The sequence below is a fragment of the Sorex fumeus genome, unplaced genomic scaffold (genome assembly GCF_029834395.1).
Source record: "Sorex fumeus unplaced genomic scaffold, SorFum_2.1 ptg000063l, whole genome shotgun sequence".
Classification (NCBI taxonomy): domain Eukaryota; kingdom Metazoa; phylum Chordata; class Mammalia; order Eulipotyphla; family Soricidae; genus Sorex; species Sorex fumeus.
Window position 1 is genome coordinate 3,917,927 of NW_026606120.1, and position 24,739 is coordinate 3,942,665.

Genomic DNA, 24,739 nt, shown 5'->3' on the forward strand with positions numbered 1-24,739 from the left:
AGGTTTATGAATAAATCGGATTCGCCTCTAGCCTGAAGCCTGGTGTCTGGGGCCGTGGGGTAGAGGGGAGGAAGGTGAGGCCGCGCTCCGGGCTGGCCCGAGGCCAGCTCCCCTCCCCGGCTAGTTAATTACCGGCTCATTAAGCAGCGGCTGGAGACCTCCCTAATTATGCGCCCCCCTATGCCCCCTCTCCTGGTTTTAATTAAGTAGAAAAGGGAGGGGAGTCATTAGGACAAGAAATATGAACTGAGCTGCCGGTGAACCCGGACATTCCAGCGGCCAGAGTCCGGATCCCCCAGATCTCGGCCTCAGAACTCAGGGGGGCGCCCCCACCACCCCCGGCCGCCTAGTCCGGGCGCGGGGGCCCCCCCAGGTTTCCCCTTGGGCCGGCTCCGCCCCGCGCCCCCTCCCCTCCTCCACCCGGCCTCGGCGCCGGGGTTTCTGCGCGGCTCTCCCCGCCCCCAGCTCCTCCCCGTTCCTCCTCTCGTCTCCCCTCCTCTTCCTCCCGGCTCCCCTCCCCCAGCCTCCTCCCTCGCTCCCCCTGCTCCCTCCGCCCTCCTCCCTCTCTCGCACACACACCCCCGCTTGGGCCTCCTCTCTCTCTCTCCGGCTCCATTTTCTCCGCCGCCGGGGGCCGGGGTCTCCTGTGGGGGACCCAGACGGTACCCCAGGTCTCCCTCCGGGCCGGGGTGAACCCCCGGGGGAGACGGGAGCGAGGGAGACGGGCGGGGGTTGGGGCGGAGGGAGCAGCGGCCCCTGCGAGTTTCGGGGGGGAAGTAACCAGGCGGGGGGAGGGGCGGAGCAGGGAGGGGGCCTCAGGGCCCCCCCCCCAACTATGGACGAGCGGCTGCTGGGGCCGCCCCCTCCGGGCGGGGGCCGGGGGGGCCTGGGATTGGTGGGTGGGGAGACGGGGGGCCCTGGAGAGCCTCCCGGCGCCGGAGACCCCGGTGGGGGTAGCGGGGGGGTCCCGGGAGGCCGAGGGAAGCAAGACATCGGGGACATTCTGCAGCAGATAATGACCATCACCGACCAGAGCCTGGACGAAGCCCAGGCCAAGTGAGTGCCCCCACCCCGGGACCCCGCACTGACCGGCCGAAACCCCATTCACAAGCTCTGAATCTTCCGGGAAGCGCCCCCCTGCCCCCAACTCCTGGATCCTCTTCTTACCCCTGGGGAGCCCCGAGATAAGTGATTCCTCTGCAACCTCCCCTCATCCCAGCCCCTGAAACCTTCAGAGAGGGAACCCCCAGGTCGTCGCGCCCCTTCCTAACCTCTCACTGACCCTCCCTCCCCTGACCCTCCCCCGCCAGACTAAGAAACTGCTTTCGCTGTCCCCTTCCCAACTCCACCCAGCCCACCCGTGCCTCAGGACCCAGAGCCCTGCACTGGTGCCTCTCCAGTCTCGACCTAGCTTCCAGGGGTCTCGCCCCCTGCGGAGTGGGGGAGCTGCAGAGCCTCGGCTCTGCCCCTGGCCCCAGGACCCTTCACATACAGCTACACTGAACTCTCTACTGGAGCTCACACCCCTAGCCCCTTGCATCTCAAACTCCTGCCGCTTTTCCGGGCCTCTCTCAGAAATCTACATAGTCACCCTCACTTCTGCAGCCACCCCCAGACCCTCCCCCTGTGTTCTTTGGGATTGTCTCCCGCAGCCGACCCTAGTCCCCTTAAGTCTTGTGGGCATCATCCCTCCGTCTCCTGAAGCCAAGCTGCTTCCCCCACATCTTCAGACTCTGGGAGCGGACCTTTTCCCAGGAACCCCCAGCCCCATTCAGCCTCCGATTTACCTAGCTCCCCTGTTCCCGGGCTCCCCTCATCCCCAGTGATACCCACCCGTCGCTGTCTTGGTATGGTCTCGACTTTTGTCTCCTGTTGTCCCAAGGAAACATGCCCTGAATTGCCACCGAATGAAGCCTGCACTCTTCAGCGTCCTGTGTGAAATCAAGGAGAAAACGGGTATGTGGGGCCGTGTGATTCCTCACGGGGCCCAGCGCCCCACTCACCTGTGAACCTGGGCTAAGAGTTTGGGACTTGGGGCTCTGAGAGTGAAGGGACTCGGGAGGTGACTAACGCAGCCTGGGGGGAACCAAAGCTTGCAGATGTGGGGGGTCTATGCCCCTAAGTCCACTTGCCTGCGTGCTAGGCCTCAGCATCCGAAGCTCCCAAGAGGAAGAACCGGTGGACCCCCAGCTGATGCGCTTGGACAACATGCTTCTCGCCGAGGGTGTCGCGGGGCCTGAGAAAGGAGGGGGCTCGGCTGCCGCAGCGGCAGCAGCAGCCGCCTCCGGGGGTGGCGTGTCCCCTGACAACTCCATCGAACACTCGGACTATCGCAGCAAACTCGCCCAGATCCGCCACATCTACCACTCAGAGCTGGAGAAGTATGAGCAGGTGAGGAGAGGAGGCGGCGGTGGGCAGAAGGAAGATTCTCGGGGTGGTGGTAGGGGGGGCATCTCAAGGGCAGAGGGCACCTCACCAGGCTACCGGCCCTCCCTGCAGGCCTGTAACGAGTTCACGACCCATGTCATGAACCTGCTGAGGGAGCAGAGCCGCACACGGCCTGTGGCCCCCAAGGAGATGGAGCGCATGGTGAGCATCATCCACCGGAAATTCAGTGCCATCCAGATGCAGCTGAAGCAGAGCACCTGCGAGGCCGTCATGATCCTGCGCTCCCGCTTCCTGGATGCCAGGTAGGACCCGGAGCCTTCTCTGTACCTCGCGTCTTCCATTCTCCAAGCCCCTGGACCGCCACACTGCACTGCACAGTACCGTTGAGAGGGGTGTCCCCTGCGCTTATGCAAGATGGAACCCACTGACCTCAACACCCTTGCCTTCTCTCTGCAGGCGAAAGCGCCGTAACTTCAGCAAACAGGCCACTGAAGTTCTAAACGAGTATTTCTACTCCCACCTGAGTAACCCATATCCTAGCGAGGAGGCTAAGGAGGAGCTCGCCAAGAAGTGCGGAATCACCGTGTCTCAGGTAACCGGGCAGAGCACGCGTGTGAAAGGCTCTGCCTTCACTTCCCGAGGGAACGTGTCCACCTGACTGTCCTTTCTGCCCAATGCCCCACAGGTCTCCAACTGGTTTGGTAACAAGCGGATTCGCTATAAGAAAAATATCGGGAAGTTCCAAGAAGAGGCAAACATCTATGCCGTGAAGACGGCCGTGTCAGTTACCCAGGGGGGCCACAGCCGTACCAGCTCCCCGACACCCCCTTCCTCTGCAGGTGGAGCTCGCTGGCCCCCTTGGCTGGCTCTTTTACTTCTTGCTTTTGTTCCCACACCCTCCTAGGCAGGGTCATAGCCAAGAGGGTACCTTTGGGCGGGGGGGTCAAGGGACTAAACTGAGGAGGGATGGCAGTGTCGGGATGGGGACTATTCTGGTGTCTTTTTTTTTTTTAATTCATTTTTATTTTATTTTGGGGTTACACCCAGCAATGCTCAGGGGTTATCCTGGCTCTGCACTCAGGAATTACTCCTGGAGGTGCTCAGAGGACCATATAGGATGCTGGGAATTGAACTCGGGTTGGCCGTGTGCAGGACAAATGCCCTACCTGCTGTGCTATATTGCTCCAGCCCCTGTCCACTTTTTCTTACAATATGTGGCCAGGCAGACTCAGGAACCACCTCTGAATATGAACTTTTTTCCTGAATATGGCAGCATTTTGTTCTTATTTGGAGGATGGGGAGGGTGGTGGGTTGGTGCCACACCCAGTGGTACTTGGAGGCTACTCCAGGCTTATGCATGCTGGGGCTCACCTAACTGGGCATGGCCACATGCAAGGCAAGTGTGTTACTGTTGGACACTATCTTGGCAGTGTGTTGTTTTGTGGAATGTAAGGATGTGCCCCCACAGAGTTCAGGATTTGGGGAAACAAAACTTTGGTGGGTTTCTTGCCTGCCCTCATGGACTCTGATCTATTCTTCCCTTCGTCTCCTGCAAGGCTCTGGCGGCTCTTTCAACCTCTCAGGATCTGGAGACATGTTTCTGGGAATGCCCGGCCTCAATGGAGATTCCTACTCTGCCTCTCAGGTCAGGCCCATGTCCCAGCTTCCAGACCTCCCCTTAGCACTGGAAGTTGTTTTTTTTTTTTCCTTCGGACGCATTTCAGTGACCCCCCCTCTCCTTGTGGCTGCAGGTGGAATCTCTCCGACACTCCATGGGGGCAGGAGGCTACGGGGATAACCTCGGGGGAGGCCAGATGTACAGCCCTCGGGAAATGAGGGTGAGTAGATCCCCGGAACCCTCCTTTCCTTGACTGCATGGGAGGGCCCGTTCCCTGGTGGTATGGGGCAGTTCTCTGAGCCCGCCCTCTTTTTTTCTAGGCAAATGGTGGCTGGCAGGAGGCTGTGACCCCATCCTCAGTGACATCCCCGACAGAGGGACCAGGGAGCGTTCACTCTGACACTTCCAACTGAACTGGCCCCCCTCGGGGCCACAGGGGTGGTGTCTCACCAGGCGACTCTGAGAGGACGCAGGCATCCAGAGGACAAGCCCCAGCCACGGAAGAAGCACAAGACTGAGGGCGAATGGGGTCATTGCCTCCCCGCCCGGAATCTCAGTGCTGGGATGCTGATTACATGGCAGGGAGAACGGGGTTCACGAAGGGGGGGAGAATGGTGTCTTTCTCCCCCGATTCTCAGTCTTTTCTCTCCCCCCTTTTCTCCCACACTGAAAAACACTCCCAGAATCCTGTCTCCAGATCCTTCCTTTCTCTCACATACACGGTATATAACCATTCTCTCTGGGCTCCCCCACCCCACTTCTCTAAGCTCTGGGATCTGTGGAGACGCCAGCCCTGTCTGACCAGAGATGCCAAAAATGGGGGCACAGCTTCTGGACAGAGGATGCCACGCCCCCTGTGCCTCCCTGCCCTCCGCCCCTCCAGATGGCTTTATTACCTCATACGCAGCTCATCTTAAACCAATAGAATTGCTCGGTGGACGAGAGTGTCTGACTCAGATATCTACCTCGGAGGGAGTTTCTGCTACTTTAGGGATTGATTGTTGACTGGGCTTTGGGGTTGAACTTTTTTTTTTTTTCAAAGGAAAGAAAATTAAACCCTGGGATCCATCTGTAACTTTTTTTTTTAATTATTATTATTTCTTGGTTTGTTGTTCTTAATTTTTAGTTTTGGGAAGTAGATGTTTTTATAAATACGTTGATTTTTTTTTTAATTTCTTGCTTTCCCATATTAGGGGTGATAGCCAAAGGGGTCTGAGAGAAAGGGGAACAAGTAGAACCGGTAAAGAGACCCACCTTGCTCCAGTCCTGGCCATCAGGAAATAGATTTAGCAGGGCACCAAGCTTCCGCCTCCCCCCCCTCCAAATCACTTAAACGTTTTCCTTCGCTTGTAAAATCACATCGGTGTTGGCTTGTGCGAGGCATTGTGGCTTGCTCTTCTGGGCTAGCCCCCCTCCCCACAAGGTTGGACTCGGTTGTTTTGAGGAAATAGCACCTCAGAGATGCCACCTTCCCCTGTGAGTGACATGCCTTTGAATCTTCACTACTCTGCAGATTGGAGGGGGAAGAAGAATGGGGAGGGGGTTATTGCCAAATATGTTAAATATCCGTTTGGGTGCTTGTGTCTGTATCTTCCTCAATTTCCCCAGAAATGAGGTATCTTTTTTTCTCAGTCCAAAATCGAGAGGAGGGAGGTTGCAAAAGCCAGGTATGGGGAAAGAAAAATGACCATTGTCCCATCCTTGGTCCTGAACCCTACCATCTGAACCCCTCAAACACCCTCAGGATTATAACAAGACTGTCATACTAGGAAACTCCTCCCATCCAAGATCTGGGCAGGATTGGGGCAGTTCGGGAATGTGATGGGTTGGGGCGGGAAGGTGTGGGCCTGGGGCAGTTCTCTCCTCATTGTAAACTTGTAGTTTCACAGGAAAAAAAAAACTGCAATTTTAAATAAAGAAATTTCTTTTTTCCCTGGGTTTAGTTGAGAATTTTTTTTTCAAAAATAGAAATTTTAAAAAAATTTCAGAAAAATAATTTTTTTTTCCTCATCAAGTGTCATCAAGGGTTTTACCTCTGGGCTGCTGCCCTTCACCCCCCCCCCCCCCCCCAGAAAGCCTCTCCCTCACCCCCCAGGCCTCAAACCCTTTTGCCTTTCTCTACTGGAAACTTGCCCCTGAACCCTGGTTGGCCTACCAACCTTGCTTATTCAGGACGGAGCTTCTGGGGTCATTTGCTCTGACTTCTGAGGCAACGGGCTGGACTACCCCCCTCCACCCTCAGGCATGACTGGGAGGTGTATTCCCCACCCCCATGGATGTGGTGTCCAGAGGCTGGCAGTGCCCAGGGGCGGGGTGATAATTGTTTCTCTTAGTACCTGAAGGACTCTTGTCGGAGAGGCAGGAATTCCTAGCATTCCCTGTGACGGCCAGGATGGGAGCTGGGGGCAGGGGCTGGGGTGCAAGCCCCACCTAGGGCGTCTGTCTCAGCAGCTGAGAGGCTCACACAGAGCCGGGAGCCCAGGCAAGCAGCAGGATGGCAGCAAGGGCAGCGGCTGGAACCTGGGTGCTGGTCCTTAGTCTGTGGGGTGAGCTAACCCTCCCCCTCTCTCAACTGAAGATCTCTGTATTCCCCAAATCTCCCCAGAACTTTCAGGAACCTAGGCATTGGTTTCAAGCTCCCTCTCCCTGTCCTGGCTTAATATAGCCCCCCTTTCCCTTCCTTGCCCCTTTTACCTTGGTGCTGTCTCCCAGGGGCAGTAGTCGGAGGTCAGAACATCACAGCCCGGATCGGGAAATCACTGATGCTGAAATGCAAGGGAATCCCCAGAAAACAGCCGCAGCAGCAGCCGGAATGGAAACTGGTGAGTTGGGCTCCCATTTCTGGAAGGACACTCCTTGGATTCAATCTGCATCCCCACCTCCCTGCCTCATCGGTCCTTTCCAGAGGCCTTGTGCTACTGATGCTCTACTCTTGTCCCCAGAACACGGGTCGAACAGAGGCTTGGAAGGTCCTGAATCCCCATGAAACCTCCTGGGACAATGTGGCTCGCATCCTCCCTAATGGCTCCCTCCTCCTGCCAGCTGTTGAGATACAAGATGAGGGGACCTTCCAGTGCCGGGCAGTGAGCAGAAGTGGAAAAGAGATCAGGTCCAATTACCAAGTCCGAGTGTATGGTAAGGGCCCCAGGGCCTTCTTGGAGGCCCACCTCTCGCCTCAGAGTCTCAGCTCCCTGGCATATAACAAAGCTGTGGGCCTCCACTGCGCGTTTCCACACCGAGGCATGAGAAGCCTCTTCTGACTGTGTTTATCCTCCCTTCAGAGCCTCCCAGGAAGCCAGAAATTGTTGATCCTGCTTTAGAAATCAAGGCTGGTGTCTCCAACAAGGTAGTAGAAACCGAGAAGTAGGAAGTGGTCGTGAAAATGGGCAGGGAGAGGGGCAGTGTGGGTGTGTATGGAGTCTTGGTTTCAGATGATGTCACCCCTTTCCCTAGGTGGGGACATGTGTGTCCAGAGGGGGCTACCCTGAAGGGACCCTTAGCTGGCTCCTCGATGGAAAACCCCTGGTACCTGATGAAAAAGGTAAATCCCAGTGTCCCCCACTCAGCCACCTCAGTTATTCCCCACACAGTGCTCTGGGGACCATGCTGGGCCTGGGACTTAAACTCAGGAACTTCTGCATGCAAAGCATATGCTCCAACCCTTCAAACCACTCCCTGGTTGGGCCACACCCAATGGTGCTTAGGGGACAGGCCGTGCCAGGGATCGAACCTGGGGCTCCAGCATGCAAAGCATGCACCCAGACCACTGAGCTCTCTCCAGCTTCTAAGCCAGCCACCCACCATCTTTTTTTTATTCATTTTTGGGCCACACCTGGTGGTGCTCAGGGGCTTACTATGGACAATGCTCAGGGATCACTCCGTATGAACTTGGGTGTAGGTATCAAAATCGGGTAGGTGACTTGTAAGGCAAATGCCCTACCCATGGTACCATTGCTCTGGCCGCATTTTTTTGTTGAGTTTTTTGGTTTGTTTTAGGGGTCACACCCAGCAATGCTCAGGGTTTACTCCTGGCTCTGTGCTCAGGAATTACTCCTGGCAGTGCTTTGGGGACCACATAGGATGTCGGGTAGAACCCAGGTGGGCCACATACAAGGCAAGCACCCTATCCGCTGTGTCATTGCTCCAGGCCCCTCACCATCTTTCTGATCCTTGTCTTATACTCACCCTGGATGTCTTGTCTTCCTCCCACCACAGGTGTGTCTGTGAAGGAGGAGACCATACAACACCCAGAGACAGGGCTTTTCACCCTTCAGTCTGAGCTGATGGTGACCCTAGAAGAGGGAGAAGCTTTGCCCGGCTCCACCTTCTCCTGTAGCTTCAATCCGGGCCTTCCCCGGCGCCGTGTCCTTCACTCGGCCCCCCTCCAGCTCGGGGGTGAGCACAGAGGTGGGAAGGGCCCCAAGCTCCAGGGAGCATATTCTGAAAGTTTGGCCTTCAGGAGGGAAGGGTAAAGCCAGCATTGCCAGGATGATGTAATATGTGTAATTCTCCACCCCGCGCCCTTCCCACCCCCAGAGCCTGTGCCCCTAGAGATTCATTTGCTAGTGGAGCCCGAAGGTGGGGCAGTAGCCCCCGGTGGTACTGTGACCCTGACCTGTGAAGCCCCTGCCCCTCAAATCCACTGGATCAAGGATGTGAGTCACCTGGAGAGGGAGTGGGGAGGCAGAAAGATGCCAAGTGCCAACTAGGTGGGCAGAGGGCGCCTGGAGGGAGAGGTAGGTGAGCGGGGAGGCAGGCAGGGTGTCTGAAACCGTGGAGACGAAGGAGTAGGGATGTGCGGACGGGGGTTACAACAGCCACCGTCCGCTTTCCCCCACCAGGGCATGCCACTGCCCGAGTCCCCCAACCCCGTGCTGCTTCTCAGTGAGGTAGGGCCTCAGGACCAGGGAACCTACAGCTGTGTGGTCACCCATCCCAGCCACGGGCCCCAGGAAAGTCGTGCTGTCACCATCAGCCTCATCGGTGAGACCTCTCCCTGAACCCCCAGCTCCCCAGGGCTGGGCAGTGCAGACTCCAATTCCTTACCCCACTCAGGCGTTGGCCCCAGGAGGCACCCCCCCCTCCTCCCAGCCATCCTTATGTGCCCACACCTGGGCCTTCTCGGCCTCACCCAAACCCCACCAAGAAAGCGGCCCAGCCTGATTCCTCTCCCCTCTGAACTGAGGAAAGGGCTAAACTCCCAATGGGGCACCCACTAAGACTGTCCTGACTCGCTCCATCGAGGCCTTCCAGACACAGGTGAGGAGTGGCCATCTGCAGGTGTGGGGTATCAGAGGCGGGCAGCCTCCACTCTGACGAGAGAGGAACGGTGAGGTGTGGGGTCTGTGCCCTCATTCTCCCATCTCCCATCTCCCCACAGATTCTGAGGAGGAACCCGGGCTGGGAACTCTAGCCCTGGGCCTAGGGGTTCTCGGAGGCCTGGGGACAGCTGCCCTGCTCATTGGGATCATCATGTGGCAAAGGCGGCGCCGGCGCCGAGGAGCAGAGAGGTGAGCGGGGTGAGGCAGGCATCTTGGACTTGGGGCTCTTGGGCAGCAAGGAGCGGGTGTGGGGTGAAGAATGTCAGAGTGCCTGAAACCATGTACAGAATTCTCCCCAATCCTCCTCCCCAGGAAAGTGCCAGAACACCAGGAGGAGGTGGAGGAGCGTGCAGAGCTGAAGCAGTCGGGGGAAGCTGAGGCGCCCGAGAGCAGCAGTGCAGGAGGACCGTGAGGGTCCCTCAGCCAGACCCGGCCACCAGCAGCTCCCCTTTTCTCCTGCACTGTCGTGACCCCCCCAACTGACCTTCCCCTATGTAATCTCTACCCTACCTCCTGACCCTTCTGCTGCAACCAGAGCCACCCACAGACAGTGATGAGTAAACACCTGACACATCCATGGGCCCGTTTGCTTGTGTGTGTGTGTGTGTGTGTGTGAGAGAGAGAGAGAGAGAGAGAGAGAGAGAGAGAGAGAGAGAGCACCTCGTGCAACCTGAGAACCTCAAAAGGAAAAGGGGCTCACCCCTGGGGCTTCAGAGCACATCTGGGGAGAAGGTACTCCAGGCTTGGTTAGGAAGGAGCAGAGGACAAAGGGGCGAGGGTGCCCATCAATACGGCTCACCTTGTTTATTGAACATGTAATCAAGGAGGTAGTTAGGGAAGGAAGCACGTAAGAGTCGAAACCCATAATAGACACTGGGGAGAGGAAAATTAAATTAAATCAACAAAGGGGAAAGTGGGGGAGAGTAAGGGAGCCTTGCCCACCTTTCAACATCAGCTGAAGAAATGTGGGGGGAGGCAAGGGATCCGGAAGGGGGAGATGCGGCCGTTCTGGCCTGTCCTCTCCCACAGCGGCGAAGGTGCTGCTACTGAGTAAGCAGTTCCGAGCAGAAGGGCCTCCCATCCAAGGTTCAGCTGTGACTCCTCTCCACACCTTCCTGGAGAGTGGCCTCAGCCAACAGGACTGGAGGAGCAGGAGGGAGGGTCCAGGGGGAAGGGTGGGTCAGCAAGGACCCCCAATACTGATTTTCCTCTGGCTGGAGGTGGGTAGAAAGCAGACACGGCTCAAATACTGAGCAGCCAGAAAAAGAAGAAGATTGCGAGGAACAGGAAGAGGGAGTCCTGCCAGCTGGAGGCCGGGTGACCCTGTCCCAGATCCACACCTGTAGGAAGAAGAAAGCAGTGGGAGTAACCACTCCGGGAAGCCTGAAAGGATTCCGAAGGTTCCCGGGGAGGATCAGAGGGCAGGATTCTTACCTGTACCCCGACGGAATGGCTCATGGGTGTTGAAGACAGTGGTGAAAAAACCAAAGGGAAAAGCACCAACACCAAACGAGAAGTGGAAGCCGCCGGTATCACCAAAAGGCTGGAATCCCTAGGGAGGTGGAGAAAGTCAGAGGGGAAGCGGGCAAACCTTGGGCAAGGAAGGAACACAATCAGCCAAGACTCACCCCTCTGCTCTCCGGAGCTGGGCGCTGGCCCTGGGGGCGGGGTGGAGTTTTCAATCTGAGAAAGAGGAGAGTGGTCATCCATAGGCAAGGTTCTTTCCCACGCCCCACCCCAGGCAGGCCGTCCCCTCCCACCGTCCCCCCTTGCCAACTCCCATCTTGCTCACCTGGGATCCCGGGGCTTCTGACTCCCACGCCCGTACAGGGGGATGACCTTTTCTCTGCTGATCCCAGCTTTACACACTGGGCACTCTTGCCTGTCGGGCCGGGTCTCCAACCACTGGAGGGAAAAACGAAGTGGTTTCCAGTATACAGCGGGTTCTTCCAGCTCCTCAGACCCCCCATTTCCCTCTTCACGTCCTCTGACTACGCACCTGATGAAGACAGGGCCAACTGCGTGGGGGGAAGAAAAGAATGACTGGTCATTTCCTGAAAAAGGAAAGAGAGTCCCAGACCCAACTTCGGAGTCTCACTCTTGCAAAATCCCAGGCAGCACCTGCTGTTTCTTTTCCTAATTTCTAAACGTCTAGCATGCCAGTCAACCTGGCCTTCCTGCCTCTCTGATCTTCCAATACAGAAGGCTACATCCAGTCTGCGCACACACACACACACACACACACACACACACACACACACACACTTATTTGATCTTCCAATACGGAAAGCTACATCATTCCCAGGCTGCACACACACACACACACACTTATTTGATCTTCCAATACGGAAAGCTACAGCATTACCAGGCTACACACACACACACACACACACACACACACACACACACACACACACACTTATTCCCAGTTCTCTTCAAACTCTCCTTCCTGGATCTCTTCAGCCTGGCCCCATTCTGATTTCCATCACGCCCAAACCAACCCACTCTACATTCTACATTTTTCTCTTTGCCAGGACAAATCAGCTTCCCATTTCCACAACCCTTCACTCTCTCGGGCGTCCCCTCCACAGCGCTCTCGTCCCCAAGTTCGTCCCATCCCTCGCTCCCGCGTCTCACCTGCAAGGGATTCCACATTCCCCTAGGTCTCCCCCACTCAACTGACGTGCGCCTCCCCGGTTCTATCTGCGACTCCGTCCTACCGTTCGGCCGAGACGTCCCTGGGATCAGATGGCTCGGGTCTCACCCGGACAGAAGCGCGCTGACACGCCCCCTGGGTCCGGTCTGGACCCGGAGGACCCTTCCGCCCACACAGATCCGACAAGACTCACAAAGTCCCCTCCTCGGACCTCTCCTATGGGGGTGTGCCCTCCGGTCCTCGGCAGAATTATAGGAGCCCCCCATCCGCAGGCTCCCCGGTGGAAAGGTAAGCAGCACTCCCCGGGTTCTCACCAGTACAGGTGGCCACACACACTGACCACCGCTTCCCGAGCGGTCTCCAGACATATATTACATTCGAAGGTCGCGCCCGCCCCGCCCCGCTCGCGATTTAGCCCTTCGGGGCCTCCGTCCTCCTCCTCCGCCGCTGCCATGGTCGCTCCGGTTTCGCCCCCCGAGAGCCCCTCAGTCCCCCCAAACACACATACACACACACGCCCCAACCAACGAGAGACCGCCTCCTGCCCGCGATCGTTGGGGCCGGCTTCAAGGTTTCCCACACGATTGGTCCGTTTGCCTGCCCGTCAATCGGGTTACGAAGAAAGGATTGGCTCACGGGGTGGGAGTGGAAAGAGGTTTGTGAGGTGCTGCCCTGGCAAATGCTATTGGTCCTTCCGGGCTCGGTCAGTATGCAGTGCCTTCGGATTGGTGACGACGCCCGACGTTTTGCCCCGTCAAGGAGGGCTCTATTCGTCTGAGTAGCTGCCAGTCATCACTCGGGCCAGAAGCAATTGGTTTGTCCGAAACAGACGTCGCTCGCGATAAACCACCCCCTTCCCTTCACTTCCTCTTTCATAGAATGTCCGGATTCCTATTGGACTTTGGAGCGTATCGCTCCAAAGCAACCGATTGGCTAGAACGCCCTGGAAAATGGTGGTTTTTAGGCGCTAGGCGCGTGCGCAGTGGGTGGCGGGAAAGGCCGGGCCAATCCCCCAGGGGGTCGCGCCTTTCCTGGTCCCACCCTTTCACTTCTGACGTGTCGCCATGGTAACTGCTTTACAATTGGCGGGACTTGGGGGGTTCAAAGGCCTCGGCTGGGCCTCATCCGGGTCCTCCGGCGGCGGCCTCTGATTGGGCCGCTGATTGGGCCGTTTCCTTCGACCCCGATTGGCTGAGCTCGGGAAAGACGGCGGAGACCTAGAAAAGAAAGCAAACACTGGGGTCGCGGGGTTCAAAATGGCTCCGGCCTCCTTCGGTGACGTAGGGACCAGAACTTGGGTCGTCCCCTCCCTCTCAGTGAAGAAGGGAGCACGACTGGGATTAGCCCGGCGCCTGGATGGTGAGAGCGTCGGTCTGCGGCGCTGGCGTTAACCCCTCTCGCTCGGCTGGACGACTCAGCCCGCCCCTTGCTAGGTGATTTATAGAGTCCAGCGGAACGAAAGGCTCACCCGCCCCCCCCCCCATCATGTGACGCCGAGCGGGACGGGGGTCGACCCCGACTCCGACTGAAACTGCAGGCGCGCCCCACCCCTTTGTGAGTGGGGGGCGCCCGAGGGGCAAGACCCGCCCCAAGTCTCGGGCGACCCGCAGCGCCACGGCTTAGACCCGCCCCTTCCTCTCCTCAGTCCCTCGCCCCGCAGAGCGGGGGGCTTCCTCCTGGGCTGGACCCCCGGGACCTGGGCAAGCCGCTTCAGAGCTGGCGCCTGTTCTTCCGAGTCTGGGCTTTTCCTACAGTAACCCTCACGGTGGCCCCAGGAGCCGACCTAGGTAACAGCCCTCCCGCTGCCCGAGTTCACTGCATCTCCTCAGGGCGTGTAAACTCCTGCAGGGCAAAGGTGTGTCGGGGGGAGGGGCTGTTCTGCAACACCCCGATCCGAAGGCCCCATGTGACTCAAGTGAGGGGTTGGACGTTTCCCAGAGGAGGGCAGGGAAGGTGAGGGCTCAAGAAACCCTAAGAGACTTGGGGGGGGGGGGGAGGGGGAGGGAGGGAAAGTGACTTGAGGGGGAAGAGTTGGAGGCCAAAAGAGGGAAGAGTGATGGAATGATCCCGGTTCAAGGTATAATGGGAGTCAGGGAGAGAGGGGCACGGGCTGGTGCGGGAGCTCGAGCCGCAGTTACAGAATCACGGAGGCGTGCTCACTGCCAAGGAACCCACATTCTTCCTCGTTTTCTCCCCCCACCCCGAAAAAGGAGGTAATGCTAAATACCCAATTTCCGCTAGAAGAAACGGTGCGCCCGGAATGTAACGTGGGAAGGACTTTAAGTCTTAGCTCGGGCTTTAAGTGAGGAGACCGTTAGGAAGGGGGTACCAAGGAAGAGCTGGGAACAGGGCTTTAAAGGCTTGTATGGGAAAGGGGGCCGCCTCGAAAGTGCTTCTCCCTTTCGAAGCAGGGGGTAAAAGGGGGCAGGACTGGTGGAAGAGCTGGGGACAAAGGGCAAGAGGACCTCACGACAGGTCTGGAGGGCGAAGTGGGGAGCGATGGAGCCCTAGGGAGAGAGAGAGAGAAGACACCTGGAGACATCTGCTTGGGACATTGTAGGTGCTTTAAATACTAGGAGTTGAATGGGGCTCGGGGAAAGAGGTCCCGGGAGAAGCGCTGGCTTGGAGGGAAGCAGCAGATCTGGGAGGAAGGGGGCCAGGAGAGAGCGCGAATAGGACCAGCAGGAAGCGGAGGGCTAAGGAAGCAGCAGCGCACCGAAACGCAAGCCATGTGTGCCGAAAAGGAGTCGCAGGGGAAAGACACAGCTGGACTCCGCCTGGGCCAGCCGGAGGCTCGCCCAGCTGAGCTCTCTCCCGGGTGCGAGCGAGCGAGCGACGGGAGATTGGGGAGATGTGGGAAGGAGCCGCCTGGGTCGCTGGGAAGCGATTGGCAAAACAGGCCGCCCATCACCGCCCCCTACTTCCTGGCCAGCCCCGGAAACCAGCAGGCGGAGGGGAGGGGTGGGGGGGATAGCGGCAGCAGCAGCCCCAGCCCTCAGAGACAGCAGGAAGGGAGGGAGGGAGGGAGCTGGGGGGACAACCCCCCACCATTCCTACCGCTATGGGCCCAGCCTCCCAATCTCACCTCCCCTCCACCGGCCGGGGCTAGGACACCCCCAAGTCCTGTCGCCCCTGGGCACCGACACCCCGACCGAGGCGGAGACACAGCCACCCGCCACCACCGCTGCTGCAGCCTGGCTGGGGAGGGGGCCAGACCCCCAGGCCCCCCACCCCATTGAGGTGGGGGCGGGAAAGGGATGGGAGGCCGAGGGAGGAGGGTGCCGAAAGGGCCCGGGAGGAGGGAGGGGACGGGGGTCCGGGTCCGGGAGGGCGGACCGGGGGAGAGGGTTGCTGGGGAAGAGCTGGGCCAACTGGGAGAGGGCTGCTGGGAGAAAGAGGGGGCCTGAGAGGGAGGAGGGTGGGACGAGCTACAAAAGGGAGGAGGAGAGATGGAGAGCTGCGAATTTGGGATGGGGGTGTGGACAGGGAATCCTGGAAAGGAAATTTCTGACACTTTCCCAAATTCCTCTTCCTGCTCTGTGGCCCCACATGACTCTTGGGGGGTGTGTGTTGGGGGGGGGGGGGGTTGTGGCAGGGAGAAGGTGGTTTACTGCTCTCCTTCCTCCAGCAGTTGGCTTCCTAGGAATGCCCTCAGGCACCCTATTTCCATCTAGGCACAGTACCTCTCTTTTCATTCTTTGGACCTCTCGTGGCCTTCCACAGGGTGGCTAGACTCTTACTAACACACAGACTGCCTGGAGCAGGGGGAGGGGGGCGTTTTTTTCTACATTGATTTTGTGCCTTTGACGTGGTTATTGACTTGTTTGCAGCCGGGTTGCTTTGGTTTACCATGGGCTATAGAGAAATGATGTTATTTTCCATCAGGATTGCCCATACTATCCTATGTTCATGTCTCACTCCAGGTTTGAAATGTGTGAATTTTCCTCTTTTTTTAATTTGTTCAGGGGATTTCTTATTTCTTGCACACTGATGCATGTGTAGATTTGACTTTTATTTTATTTGGGCTCATGTTCTGTCCATGGTCCCACCATGTGAAATCATCTCCATGTGTAGGATCCTGTGTCTTCACTGACCAGCAGGTCTGCATTTGTGGTTGGCGGATTCGCCTTTCCGCTCCTGGTGTTTTCCCCATCACCTCACCGCCCATGTGCATGGCCCTTCACATGATGTGCTGTGTGCTTCTAGTTATGCATACTATTTCATAATTCTGCTGGCAGTATATTCTGGGAGCTGTGTGCTCATTTACCTATTTGGCACTCGGGTGTTATAAATCCTTGGACATTTCTGCTCCAGACGGGCACTTGCTTAATACCACAGACTCGAGGAGGTAACTGGGCTGCTGAGTGCAGGAAGAACCATCCTTGCATACTTTTATTTGCTGATCTCTGTAGCCTGTGTCTCTACGTGCACGTTCTCTCTCCCGTGGTGGTGTAAGTCGGTGTCCAGGGAGCTTGGTGCCTGCCACGGGATCCATCCTATTCCACTCGTCCATCCCCCCCCCCCCCATGGCCTGTTAATCTTCTGTACATTTCAAGTGTTGGGTTGGTATGTACTCTTGATTATTGTCACTCTGCCTTTACTGTGACTGTGTATTGTATCTATCTTCAGAGTGAGACTTGCTCTGGTCACAGTGGCGCCTCTCTCTCTCTCTCTCTCTCTCTCTCTCCCCCTTTTCCCCCTCTCCCCCCATGCCCCTCCTCTCTCAGGGGGCACAGAATGGCTTGTGTTTCGGTGCCTTATTCCTTCCTTACTCCTGACTCTGTTCAGGGGTCTTTCTTGGCAGTGCTCACTCAGGAGAGCATATGTGGTGCTGGGTATTGAACCAGGATTGAAGCGTTTCGACCGCATGTAAGACAAGTGCCTTAACCCCTGTGCAGTCTCTCTGGCCCCTCTTTTTTGTTTTCTTTGGTATGGAGCCACACCCAGCTGTGCTTAGCGCTTACTCCTGACTGCACTCAGGGATTACTCCTACCAGGGCTCGGGGAACTGCATGTAGTGGTATAAGGGATTGACCTGAGTTGACTGACTGTGTAAGACAAGTGCCTTACCTGTGGTGCTGTATCTCTGGTCCCCTTTTCTATTTTTTAATTTGTTTTTTAGGCCACATATATTGTCAGTAAGGTGGGGCTACATGAGTACCTGAGTACATTGCTAAGGCTCGCAACTGGTGCTTGGGGGACCTTTGATGCTGGAAATTGAACAGAGCACTAGCCTCTTGGGCTATGTCTTCAGTCCTCCCTGCTGGTCCTAGGCAACTTTCCTTCAGAGGTTAGCTGTAGAATTCACCATCTGAACTCTCTTCTCTGTCATTAATCATGACCGTGTGGGTGTGTAGCCCTATAATCTGTTCGGCAAATATTTGTTGAGTGCCTTTTGTCTTGGCTTCTGGGGATAAGACAGAATTCCTATCTTCAAGCTACTTACAGAGTAGGAAGAGAAGCAAAAGTGCCATTGATTTGAGCAGTAATTACTCATCAGGTGTGGTTTCCAGATTAGTGGTTCTTAAACTCATGTGCAACTTGTAAATGTGTAGATTGAACCAGCACCCAGGATGTTTCTTTGGTGGGGTGTGTGTGTGTGTGTGTGTGTGTGTGTGTGTGTGTGTGTGTGTGTGTGTGTTGCAGGGATTGAACGCGTGTCTTCTTTGTTTTTTGTTTGTTTGGGGTCGTCCCCAGGTGTACCCTGGGCTTATGGCTCTGAACTCAGGGATGACTCCTGACAGATGTGGGATGTCTATAGGGTGCTGGGGATTGAACTGGTAGAGCTGTGCCTGCTGGACTCTCTCTAGCTCCCAGATCCAGGTCTTTTGTGTGCAGGGTATGCCCTCTGCTGCTGAACTACATCCAGAATTCTTTTCTTCCACCACAGTGCTGAAGATTGGGCTCTCAGGGCATGTATGTATGTGCTTTACAACTGTATTAGAGCCCCAGCCCAGATTTTCTAAGGAAAACTGGAGTGAGGCCCTAGTGTTTGCATTTCCATACTTTGAGAACCACTGATAAGAGTGCAGTGACAGCTCACTAGAGGGTTAAGGAAGAAGTCCAAGAAAATGACTCCAAACTGTGTCGTGTAAGTGAAAGAGGCAAGAAGGGTTTTCAGCCAAAGGAAGCACCATGTTCATAACATAGAGGCATGAAAGAGCAATGAGCAAATGAGGTAAGTCAGTTTGATTGGAGCGAAAAAGACTTTTGTGGGGACATGGCCAAAGATCTAAGCAGAAGGCAAGATAAGGAAATGCTCAGATTTATGTTACAGAAAAATTTCAGTGATTGGAGCCAGAGAGAGAGTACAGCGGGTAGGGTGCTTGCTTTGCATGTGGCCAAACCTGGTTCAATCCCCAGCATCCTATATGGTCCCCTGAGCACAGAGCCAGGAATAAGTCCTGAGCACCGCACTGGGTGTGGCCCGAAAACAAAGCAAAAAGAAAATTCTCAGTGATTGTCATACAGGTGACAAGAGGGTCTGGCTGAGTAGTTAAATGAGGGAAGAGTTTGGAGCATGTTGAACATGATCCCAGGAGAGTGACACTGGTCTGGATTGGAGAGGCAGTGGGACAGAGGGGCTGTCTCCTGAATGCTGTCTTGGCAGTGTGGCTCACCTTTGAGCACAGCCAGTCCGGTCATTGGTGGGAGTGCCTGTGTGTAATGGCTACTTCCCTAAACACCCTTTTTGTGAGTTGTGGCCCTGCCCCAGGCAGTAGGAAGAAGGAAAAGCCTGGAAGGCAGGCTCTGGTGCCAGTGCCTCTTCCTCCAGCGTTGGGAGGTGGTATGTGACATGCTGTCCCTTTTACTCTCTGTCTTTGCCTTTCCCTATCCCTCAGTATCTGGTAAGGTCTTACGCACGGAATTGCCTCCAACACTAGAAAAGAAGAAAGAGGGTGGTGGGTTCGCTGGTGGAGGCAAGATTGACAGGTATAACTGCTTCTGGTATGTGGTTGGGCTTATCTGGGACCAAGGTAGTGAGGCTGCCTGGCGGAGGGATTTTTGTAGGTATGTGTTTATTTTTCTTTATTTGTCACTGGTGTAGCTAAATTTGTGTCTGAACAACGTCTTTGTATAACTATTAGTGACAGAGCCTTTATTCCTGGCAGTTAGGCCTTGAGAATGTCCGGGGGTGTTCGCTCACTCTCACTGTGTCTGCTATGTGTATGTTTATGTGTGGCCATTCAAGTGGCTATGTTCCCAAGTGATTAGGAGCAGAAACTGCTTAGGTTTAAACCGGAAGGTCTCTCAGGAATTCAGGAATTACTTGATGTCCGGTAAGTTATTTAGCCTCTCTGGGCATTTTTCCTATAAAATGTAAATTGTCTGGGGCCATGGAGATAGTTTAGCAGGTAAGGCACTGGCCTTACATGCATCTGACCTGTGTTTTAATCCCCAGCACCCTATGTGGTTCTCTCACCCCCACCCCCAGCCTGCCAGAAGTGATCCCTGAATGCAAAGCCAGGGATAAACCCTGAGCACAGCCGGGTGTGGTCCAAAAAACAACAAAAACTTGTATAGATCGCATTTAAAAATATAACAATATTTTATACAGCCCCTCCAACCGAAATATAATAGAAACCATAAATAAGTCATTTTGCAGGAGGTAAGGGACTTTGGGCCACACCCATCTGTGTTCAGGAGTAACCCCTGGCATTACTTGGGTGACCGTATGTAGTGCTGGGGATTCAAAAAGAGGTTGACAAGAGTGCAAGGCAAACACCTTAACCTCTGCACTTTCTCTCCAGGCCAGTATGTTATGCTTAATTTTGTCATAACTGCATCAAAAAATGTAAAACAATAGAGTGAAATTAGTAAAGTAAAGGCCCTCCCGTTGATCATCGATTTGCTCGAGCGGGCCCAGTAACGTCTCCATTGGAGACTTTGTTGTTACTGTGTCTGGCATATCGAATACTCTCGGTAGCTTGCCGGGCCCTCCGAGAGGGGCGGAGGAATCGAACTCGGGTCGGCCATGTTGGCCGCGTGTAAGGCGAACGCCCTACCCGCTGTGCTATCGCTCCAGCCCAGAGTGAAATTAATGATAGCTATATACTTGGTAGTGTCAGTATGTCTAAAAGGTCACTCATTTCAACCTAAAAGATTATTAATAGGGGGTTAGAGCAGTAGTACTCCTGAGCACCCCTAGGTGGAACTTCCAAAAACAAACACTCAAAAAAGATTATTAGAATTTTGTTGTTGATTTGGGGTCATATTAACTGTGCTCAGGTATCACTCCTGGCAGTGCTAAGGAGACCTTACACTATCTTAGCGACTGTATTATTTCCCCTGCCCTTAATAGACATTTTGGTTTTTGGACTTTTGGTTTTTGGGCCACACCTGGTGGTGCTCAGGCTTACTTCTGGCTCTGCCCTCAGAGATCACTCCTGGCGCAGTCCAGGACCACTGGATGTGGTGCCAGAGATTGAATCCAGGTCAGCTTTGTGCAAGGCAAGCCACCCTGCCTGCTGTACTATTGCTCAACTCCTTTAATAAACTATTTTATGTTCTGTTATTTTTTCATTCAAAAATTTTGAAATCTGACGTGTATGTTATATGCCCAGCACAGCTCTCAATTCAGACTAGGCCACATTCAAAGTGCTCATTTGTTCTGTGTGGCTACATTATAGACAGTGCAGGTATAGGCCACTGTAACACTTCTGCCAGCAAAGTGATAGCTGTCATTTTGATTGTTCGCTTGTTGTCGTATACCTGTGCATTGTGAGTGTCCATATCTTTTTTTTGGGGGCTTTTTGGATCACACCTGGCGATGCACAGGGGTTACTCCTGCCTCTGCACTCAGGAGTTACTCTTGGCAGTGCTCAGGGGACCGTATGGGATGCTGAGAATCGAACCTGGGTCAGCTGGGTACAAGGCAAATGCCCTACCCACTGTGCTATCTCTCCAGCCCCTGAGTGTCCATATCTTGAGTCTCTTGCTTGAATAGATCTGGAGTCTTCAGGGAGCAAAGGCTAGGAGAGCTGTCCTGAGCTTTGTCCCCACTACCCTGTCCGGACCTGTCCAGTGGGAGCCTGGACCCTGCCTACGTCCTCAGTTTGGCCCCCTTTGCCATGACCTTGGTCCCAGTCACTCTGCCAACATGCCTTCCTATTTCGCCTGCCCTGCTACCCTCCAGGATCCAGGCCCACTGTCCCTTACCCATCCCTCTGCAGGTGGCCAGAATGGAGCTGTGGCCAGGGGCATGGACGGTGTTGATGCTGCTCTTCCTGCTGCTGCTCTTCCTGCTGCCCACTCTGTGGTTCTGCAGCCCCAGTGCCAAGTACTTCTTCAAAATGGCCTTCTACAATGGCTGGATCCTCTTCCTGGCTGTGCTCGCCATCCCTGTGTGTGCTGTGCGAGGACGCAACGTCGAGAACATGAAGTGAGGGACAGCAGGGTGGGGGAGGCCTGGAGATGTGGGAGTCCAGGTGCCAGCGCCTTGGGGTACAGAAGGGGCGTGGCATATAGTCGAGAATGTGGTCAGGGACACGGAGGCGGGAGGGCTGCCAAGACGCTCAGGAAGATAGTAGCAGGGGGCGGGGGGATGCCAAGGCATGGGATAGATTTGGACCCCCCTTTTCATGACCCCACAGAATCTTGCGCCTGATGCTTCTCCACGTCAAGTACCTATATGGGATCCGAGTGGAGGTGCGAGGGGCTCACCACTTCCCTCCGTCCCAGCCCTATGTTGTCGTCTCCAATCATCAGAGCTCCCTCGATCTGCTCGGTGAGACTTAGGACACCTGCACCCTCCCCCGCCCCCCCAACCAGGCCTTTCCTCCTGGAGCTTTCCTCAGATTTTCCTACCCTAGAGGTCCTCAATTTCCACCCTTATTTGGGCCATTGCCCCCTTATTCCCTTCCAGGCTTTTCTCCTTGGGGTACCATGAGTACCCTTCAGTCGCTCTCTCCTCCCCCCATCCCATGTCCCTCTTTCTTTATCTTCATTCCCTCGTCATCGTGTGAGGTAATGACCTGGGCAAAGTTAACCGCCCCCACGCTGATCCTCTTCCTGCATCCATCTCTGCCCAAGGAATGATGGAGGTTCTGCCAGGCCGCTGTGTGCCCATTGCCAAGCGTGAGCTCCTGTGGGCTGGCTCTGCCGGACTGGCCTGCTGGCTGGCAGGAGTCATCTTTATCGACCGGAAACGCACTGGAGATGCCATCAGTGTCATGTCTGAGGTCGCCCAGACCTTGCTTACCCAGGATGTGAGTCACCCAGGAGAAATCGGGCGTTGGGGGGGCTCTGGAGTAGAACAGTTGTAAATGAATTGATGGGCAGTGCCACCAGGCCTCAGAGAGCCCAACTCTTTGTCTGTGTCTTCCTCAGGTGCGGGTCTGGGTTTTCCCTGAAGGCACGAGAAACCACAATGGCTCCATGCTGCCCTTCAAACGGGGCGCCTTCCACCTCGCGGTGCAGGCCCAGGTGATTAGTGCCCCTTCTCCCCCAGAAACCCCCACCCTCCACTATCTGGGAGCCTTGGAAAGAAGCTGTGGTCTGATTTCTTTTTCCTTTCCCAGGTTCCCATTGTTCCCATAGTCATGTCCTCCTATCGAGACTTCTACTGTAAGAAGGAGCGCCGGTTCACTTCTGGTGAGAGTTCTGGGTGGATCCGGGGCTGGCTTGCCAAAAAGACTGTAGGGGAGGGTGGGGGTGCAGGGATGTGACCCAGTGGGAAAGTACTTGTCTTGTCTAGGTGACACCCTGGGTCCAGCTCTTGGCACTGCAAAAACATGAGAACACAAAAAGGGGGCCAGCAAGGTAGTACAGGGGGTAAAGCACTTGCCTTGCATGCAACTGAGCGTCTTAGATCCCTGACACCACATAGAACACAGGTACTGTCGGGAGTGACCTCAGCACAAAGCTGGGAGTAGCCCAGAAGCACAGCAGGGGTGTGGCCCAACCCCTCTATCCCCCACTCCTACACACTCAAACAAAAAAACAAGAGGAATGGAACTCTGTAGGAGAGCTTAGAGGGACGGGGACAAGCCTTTCCATGAGATAGGAAGACGGGGCAGGGGCAGAGCGTAAATGTCACAGGTCCCTTTAGCCACTGGGTGCCCAGTTGCTAAGCGTGAGAGCTCCTGTTGGCCGACTCTGCCCTACCGGCTTGCTGGCTGGCAGGAATCATCTTTATCGACCAGAAATGCACTGGAGATGCCATCAGTGTCATGTCTGAGGTCGCCCAGACCTTGCTTACCCAGGATAGTCAGCGCTCATTGCTAGAGTAGTGACAACTTAGTCTCTCCTACAAGGGCTGTCACTGTCAGCCGGAAAGAAAAGTCTGTGTGCAATGTAGTCAATTCTGAACCTAGACAAGATCTGGCCAGATGCTGCCACGGTTTTGGACAGGGCTTGGGGAAGGCTTCTTGCAGGTGAACCTCGGAGCAAGGCTCAGTTCAGGGCAGGCAGGGCGTGAGAACTGAAGAGTTAAGGAATGAACGAGCAGGAACAGCAGACACTGGCTGCCCGGGTGGGCTGAGGCCTGGGTAAACAAACCATGGTGTTGCTCAATCCCTCCCAGGGCGATGTCAAGTGCGGGTGCTGCCTCCAGTGCCCACAGAAGGATTGACACCAGAGGACGTCCCCGAGCTGGCTGACACAGTTCGACACTCCATGCTCACCATTTTCCGGGAAATCTCCACGGATGGCAGGGGTGGTGGTGACTATGTGAAGAAGCCTGGAGGGGTGGGCGAGGCCCGGCTCTGAGCTTCCCTCTCATCTCCCCCCCACCCCCACCCCTCATTCCTCCTAGCCCAAAGTGGGCCCTGCCACAGGGCCGAGCCCTTTTCCTCGTTTTCCCCTCTCCCCACTTGTTCTCCTCTTTGGAATCTTCAACTTCTGAAGTGAATGTGGATACAGCACCGCACCCTGCCCCTTCCCGGCTCCCTCAGACTCTCTTGCCTCGGTGCAGTCTACACTTTGACCCACACCCACCTCCTGTGCCATTTTGTCTGTGGGACAGTTGCCTCCCCGCTAGCCAGTGGCTCAGCCTACACAGGTGGGGGCACTCCAGCCTGTCCTCAGTGGACCTCTTCCTTTGTGATCTCTTCCTCCACCCCCCCCATTGGCTAGTGGACTCATCCATTCTCTGGAACAGTTCCCCACCACTGCCCCCACATCCATGGATTCCGTGGACTCTTCTGTGTGTGAGGCGGTCTCCTCACGCTGTGGCTGGAAGCTGACGCCTGGGACACACCCCCCAGGCTCATCTCGGGAACATTCCTCAGCACCTTCACCCTCCTATGGAGCCTCCCGTCGGCGGAGTCTGGACTTGGACTCCAAGGTCTCATGCCTGCCTGTGCCGAGGATCGAGGACACTCCTGGTTGCCAGTTTCGGTCTCCACATTTCAGCCTCCCCCTGTCCCCATGGTACAATTCTTCAGTGGTTCAGGCCCCCCCAGCCCCCTGCAGCCTTGCCGTACCATTCTAAACAGACACCAGGGGAAGAGGCAGACATCAGCTACTGCTCTCACTTTGCTCTTGGGGAGCTGGGGAAAGGAACTGAGCCCTGGCTGAAGGGGACAGGAGGGCTTTTAATTTATTTCTCTTTCTTTTGAGGCTTCCCTCTCTGAGCCAGTTTTCATTTCCTTCTGTGGCATTAACCACTCCCTGCCTCCTACCCCAGACCTGTGCCCACAGCCAAGGAGGTGGGCTGGGAGCAAAAGGAGAGAGTGGGACCTGGTTTTGCGTGGTTGAATTTTATTAATTATTGGATAACAGCAAAAAAGAATAAAGACAGAGAGAGAGAGAGAGA

At 55.6% G+C, this 24,739-nt stretch overlaps 4 protein-coding genes across 7 annotated transcripts; 3 read left to right on the forward strand and 1 right to left on the reverse strand.

The window, feature by feature from the left end:
• The first annotated feature begins 520 nt into the window (after positions 1-520).
• PBX2 (PBX homeobox 2) lies at positions 521-4,945 on the forward strand. Its single transcript, XM_056127513.1, has 9 exons — positions 521-1,056; positions 1,883-1,956; positions 2,144-2,391; positions 2,500-2,690; positions 2,845-2,980; positions 3,074-3,227; positions 3,945-4,033; positions 4,140-4,226; positions 4,327-4,945. Exons 1-9 carry the CDS (start codon positions 836-838, stop codon positions 4,417-4,419), a joined length of 1,293 nt encoding a protein of 430 aa, XP_055983488.1. The 5' UTR covers positions 521-835; the 3' UTR covers positions 4,420-4,945.
• A 1,292-nt stretch (positions 4,946-6,237) lies between these two features.
• AGER (advanced glycosylation end-product specific receptor) lies at positions 6,238-9,812 on the forward strand. The gene is made up of 10 exons (XM_056127502.1): positions 6,238-6,552; positions 6,719-6,828; positions 6,949-7,141; positions 7,288-7,352; positions 7,460-7,547; positions 8,222-8,401; positions 8,543-8,661; positions 8,848-8,989; positions 9,387-9,516; positions 9,640-9,812. Exons 1-10 carry the CDS (start codon positions 6,501-6,503, stop codon positions 9,737-9,739), a joined length of 1,179 nt encoding a protein of 392 aa, XP_055983477.1. The 5' UTR covers positions 6,238-6,500; the 3' UTR covers positions 9,740-9,812.
• Positions 9,813-10,094: 282 nt separating this feature from the next.
• On the reverse strand, positions 10,095-12,489 carry RNF5 (ring finger protein 5). Of its 3 annotated transcripts, XM_056127491.1 has the most exons (6): positions 12,298-12,489; positions 11,327-11,345; positions 11,120-11,232; positions 10,956-11,010; positions 10,762-10,879; positions 10,095-10,667 (listed from the first exon to the last, which is right to left on the reverse strand). In XM_056127491.1, exons 1-6 carry the CDS (start codon positions 12,435-12,437, stop codon positions 10,570-10,572), a joined length of 543 nt encoding a protein of 180 aa, XP_055983466.1. In that variant the 5' UTR covers positions 12,438-12,489; the 3' UTR covers positions 10,095-10,569. The 3 variants fall into 3 exon arrangements, with proteins under 3 accessions (XP_055983466.1, XP_055983465.1, XP_055983467.1); XM_056127490.1 differs by lacking the exon at positions 11,327-11,345 and having other exon boundaries at positions 11,120-11,326; XM_056127492.1 differs by lacking the exon at positions 11,327-11,345 and having other exon boundaries at positions 12,298-12,366.
• A 694-nt stretch (positions 12,490-13,183) lies between these two features.
• Positions 13,184-24,739, forward strand: AGPAT1 (1-acylglycerol-3-phosphate O-acyltransferase 1). 2 transcript variants are annotated; one of them, XM_056127494.1, is made up of 7 exons: positions 13,184-13,416; positions 21,156-21,364; positions 21,576-21,709; positions 22,015-22,190; positions 22,312-22,407; positions 22,503-22,575; positions 23,507-24,739. In XM_056127494.1, the coding sequence occupies exons 2-7, from the start codon at positions 21,165-21,167 to the stop codon at positions 23,689-23,691; spliced, it is 864 nt and encodes a 287-aa protein (XP_055983469.1). In that variant the 5' UTR covers positions 13,184-13,416; positions 21,156-21,164; the 3' UTR covers positions 23,692-24,739. The 2 variants fall into 2 exon arrangements, with proteins under 2 accessions (XP_055983469.1, XP_055983470.1); XM_056127495.1 differs by lacking the exon at positions 13,184-13,416 and adding an exon at positions 14,985-15,223.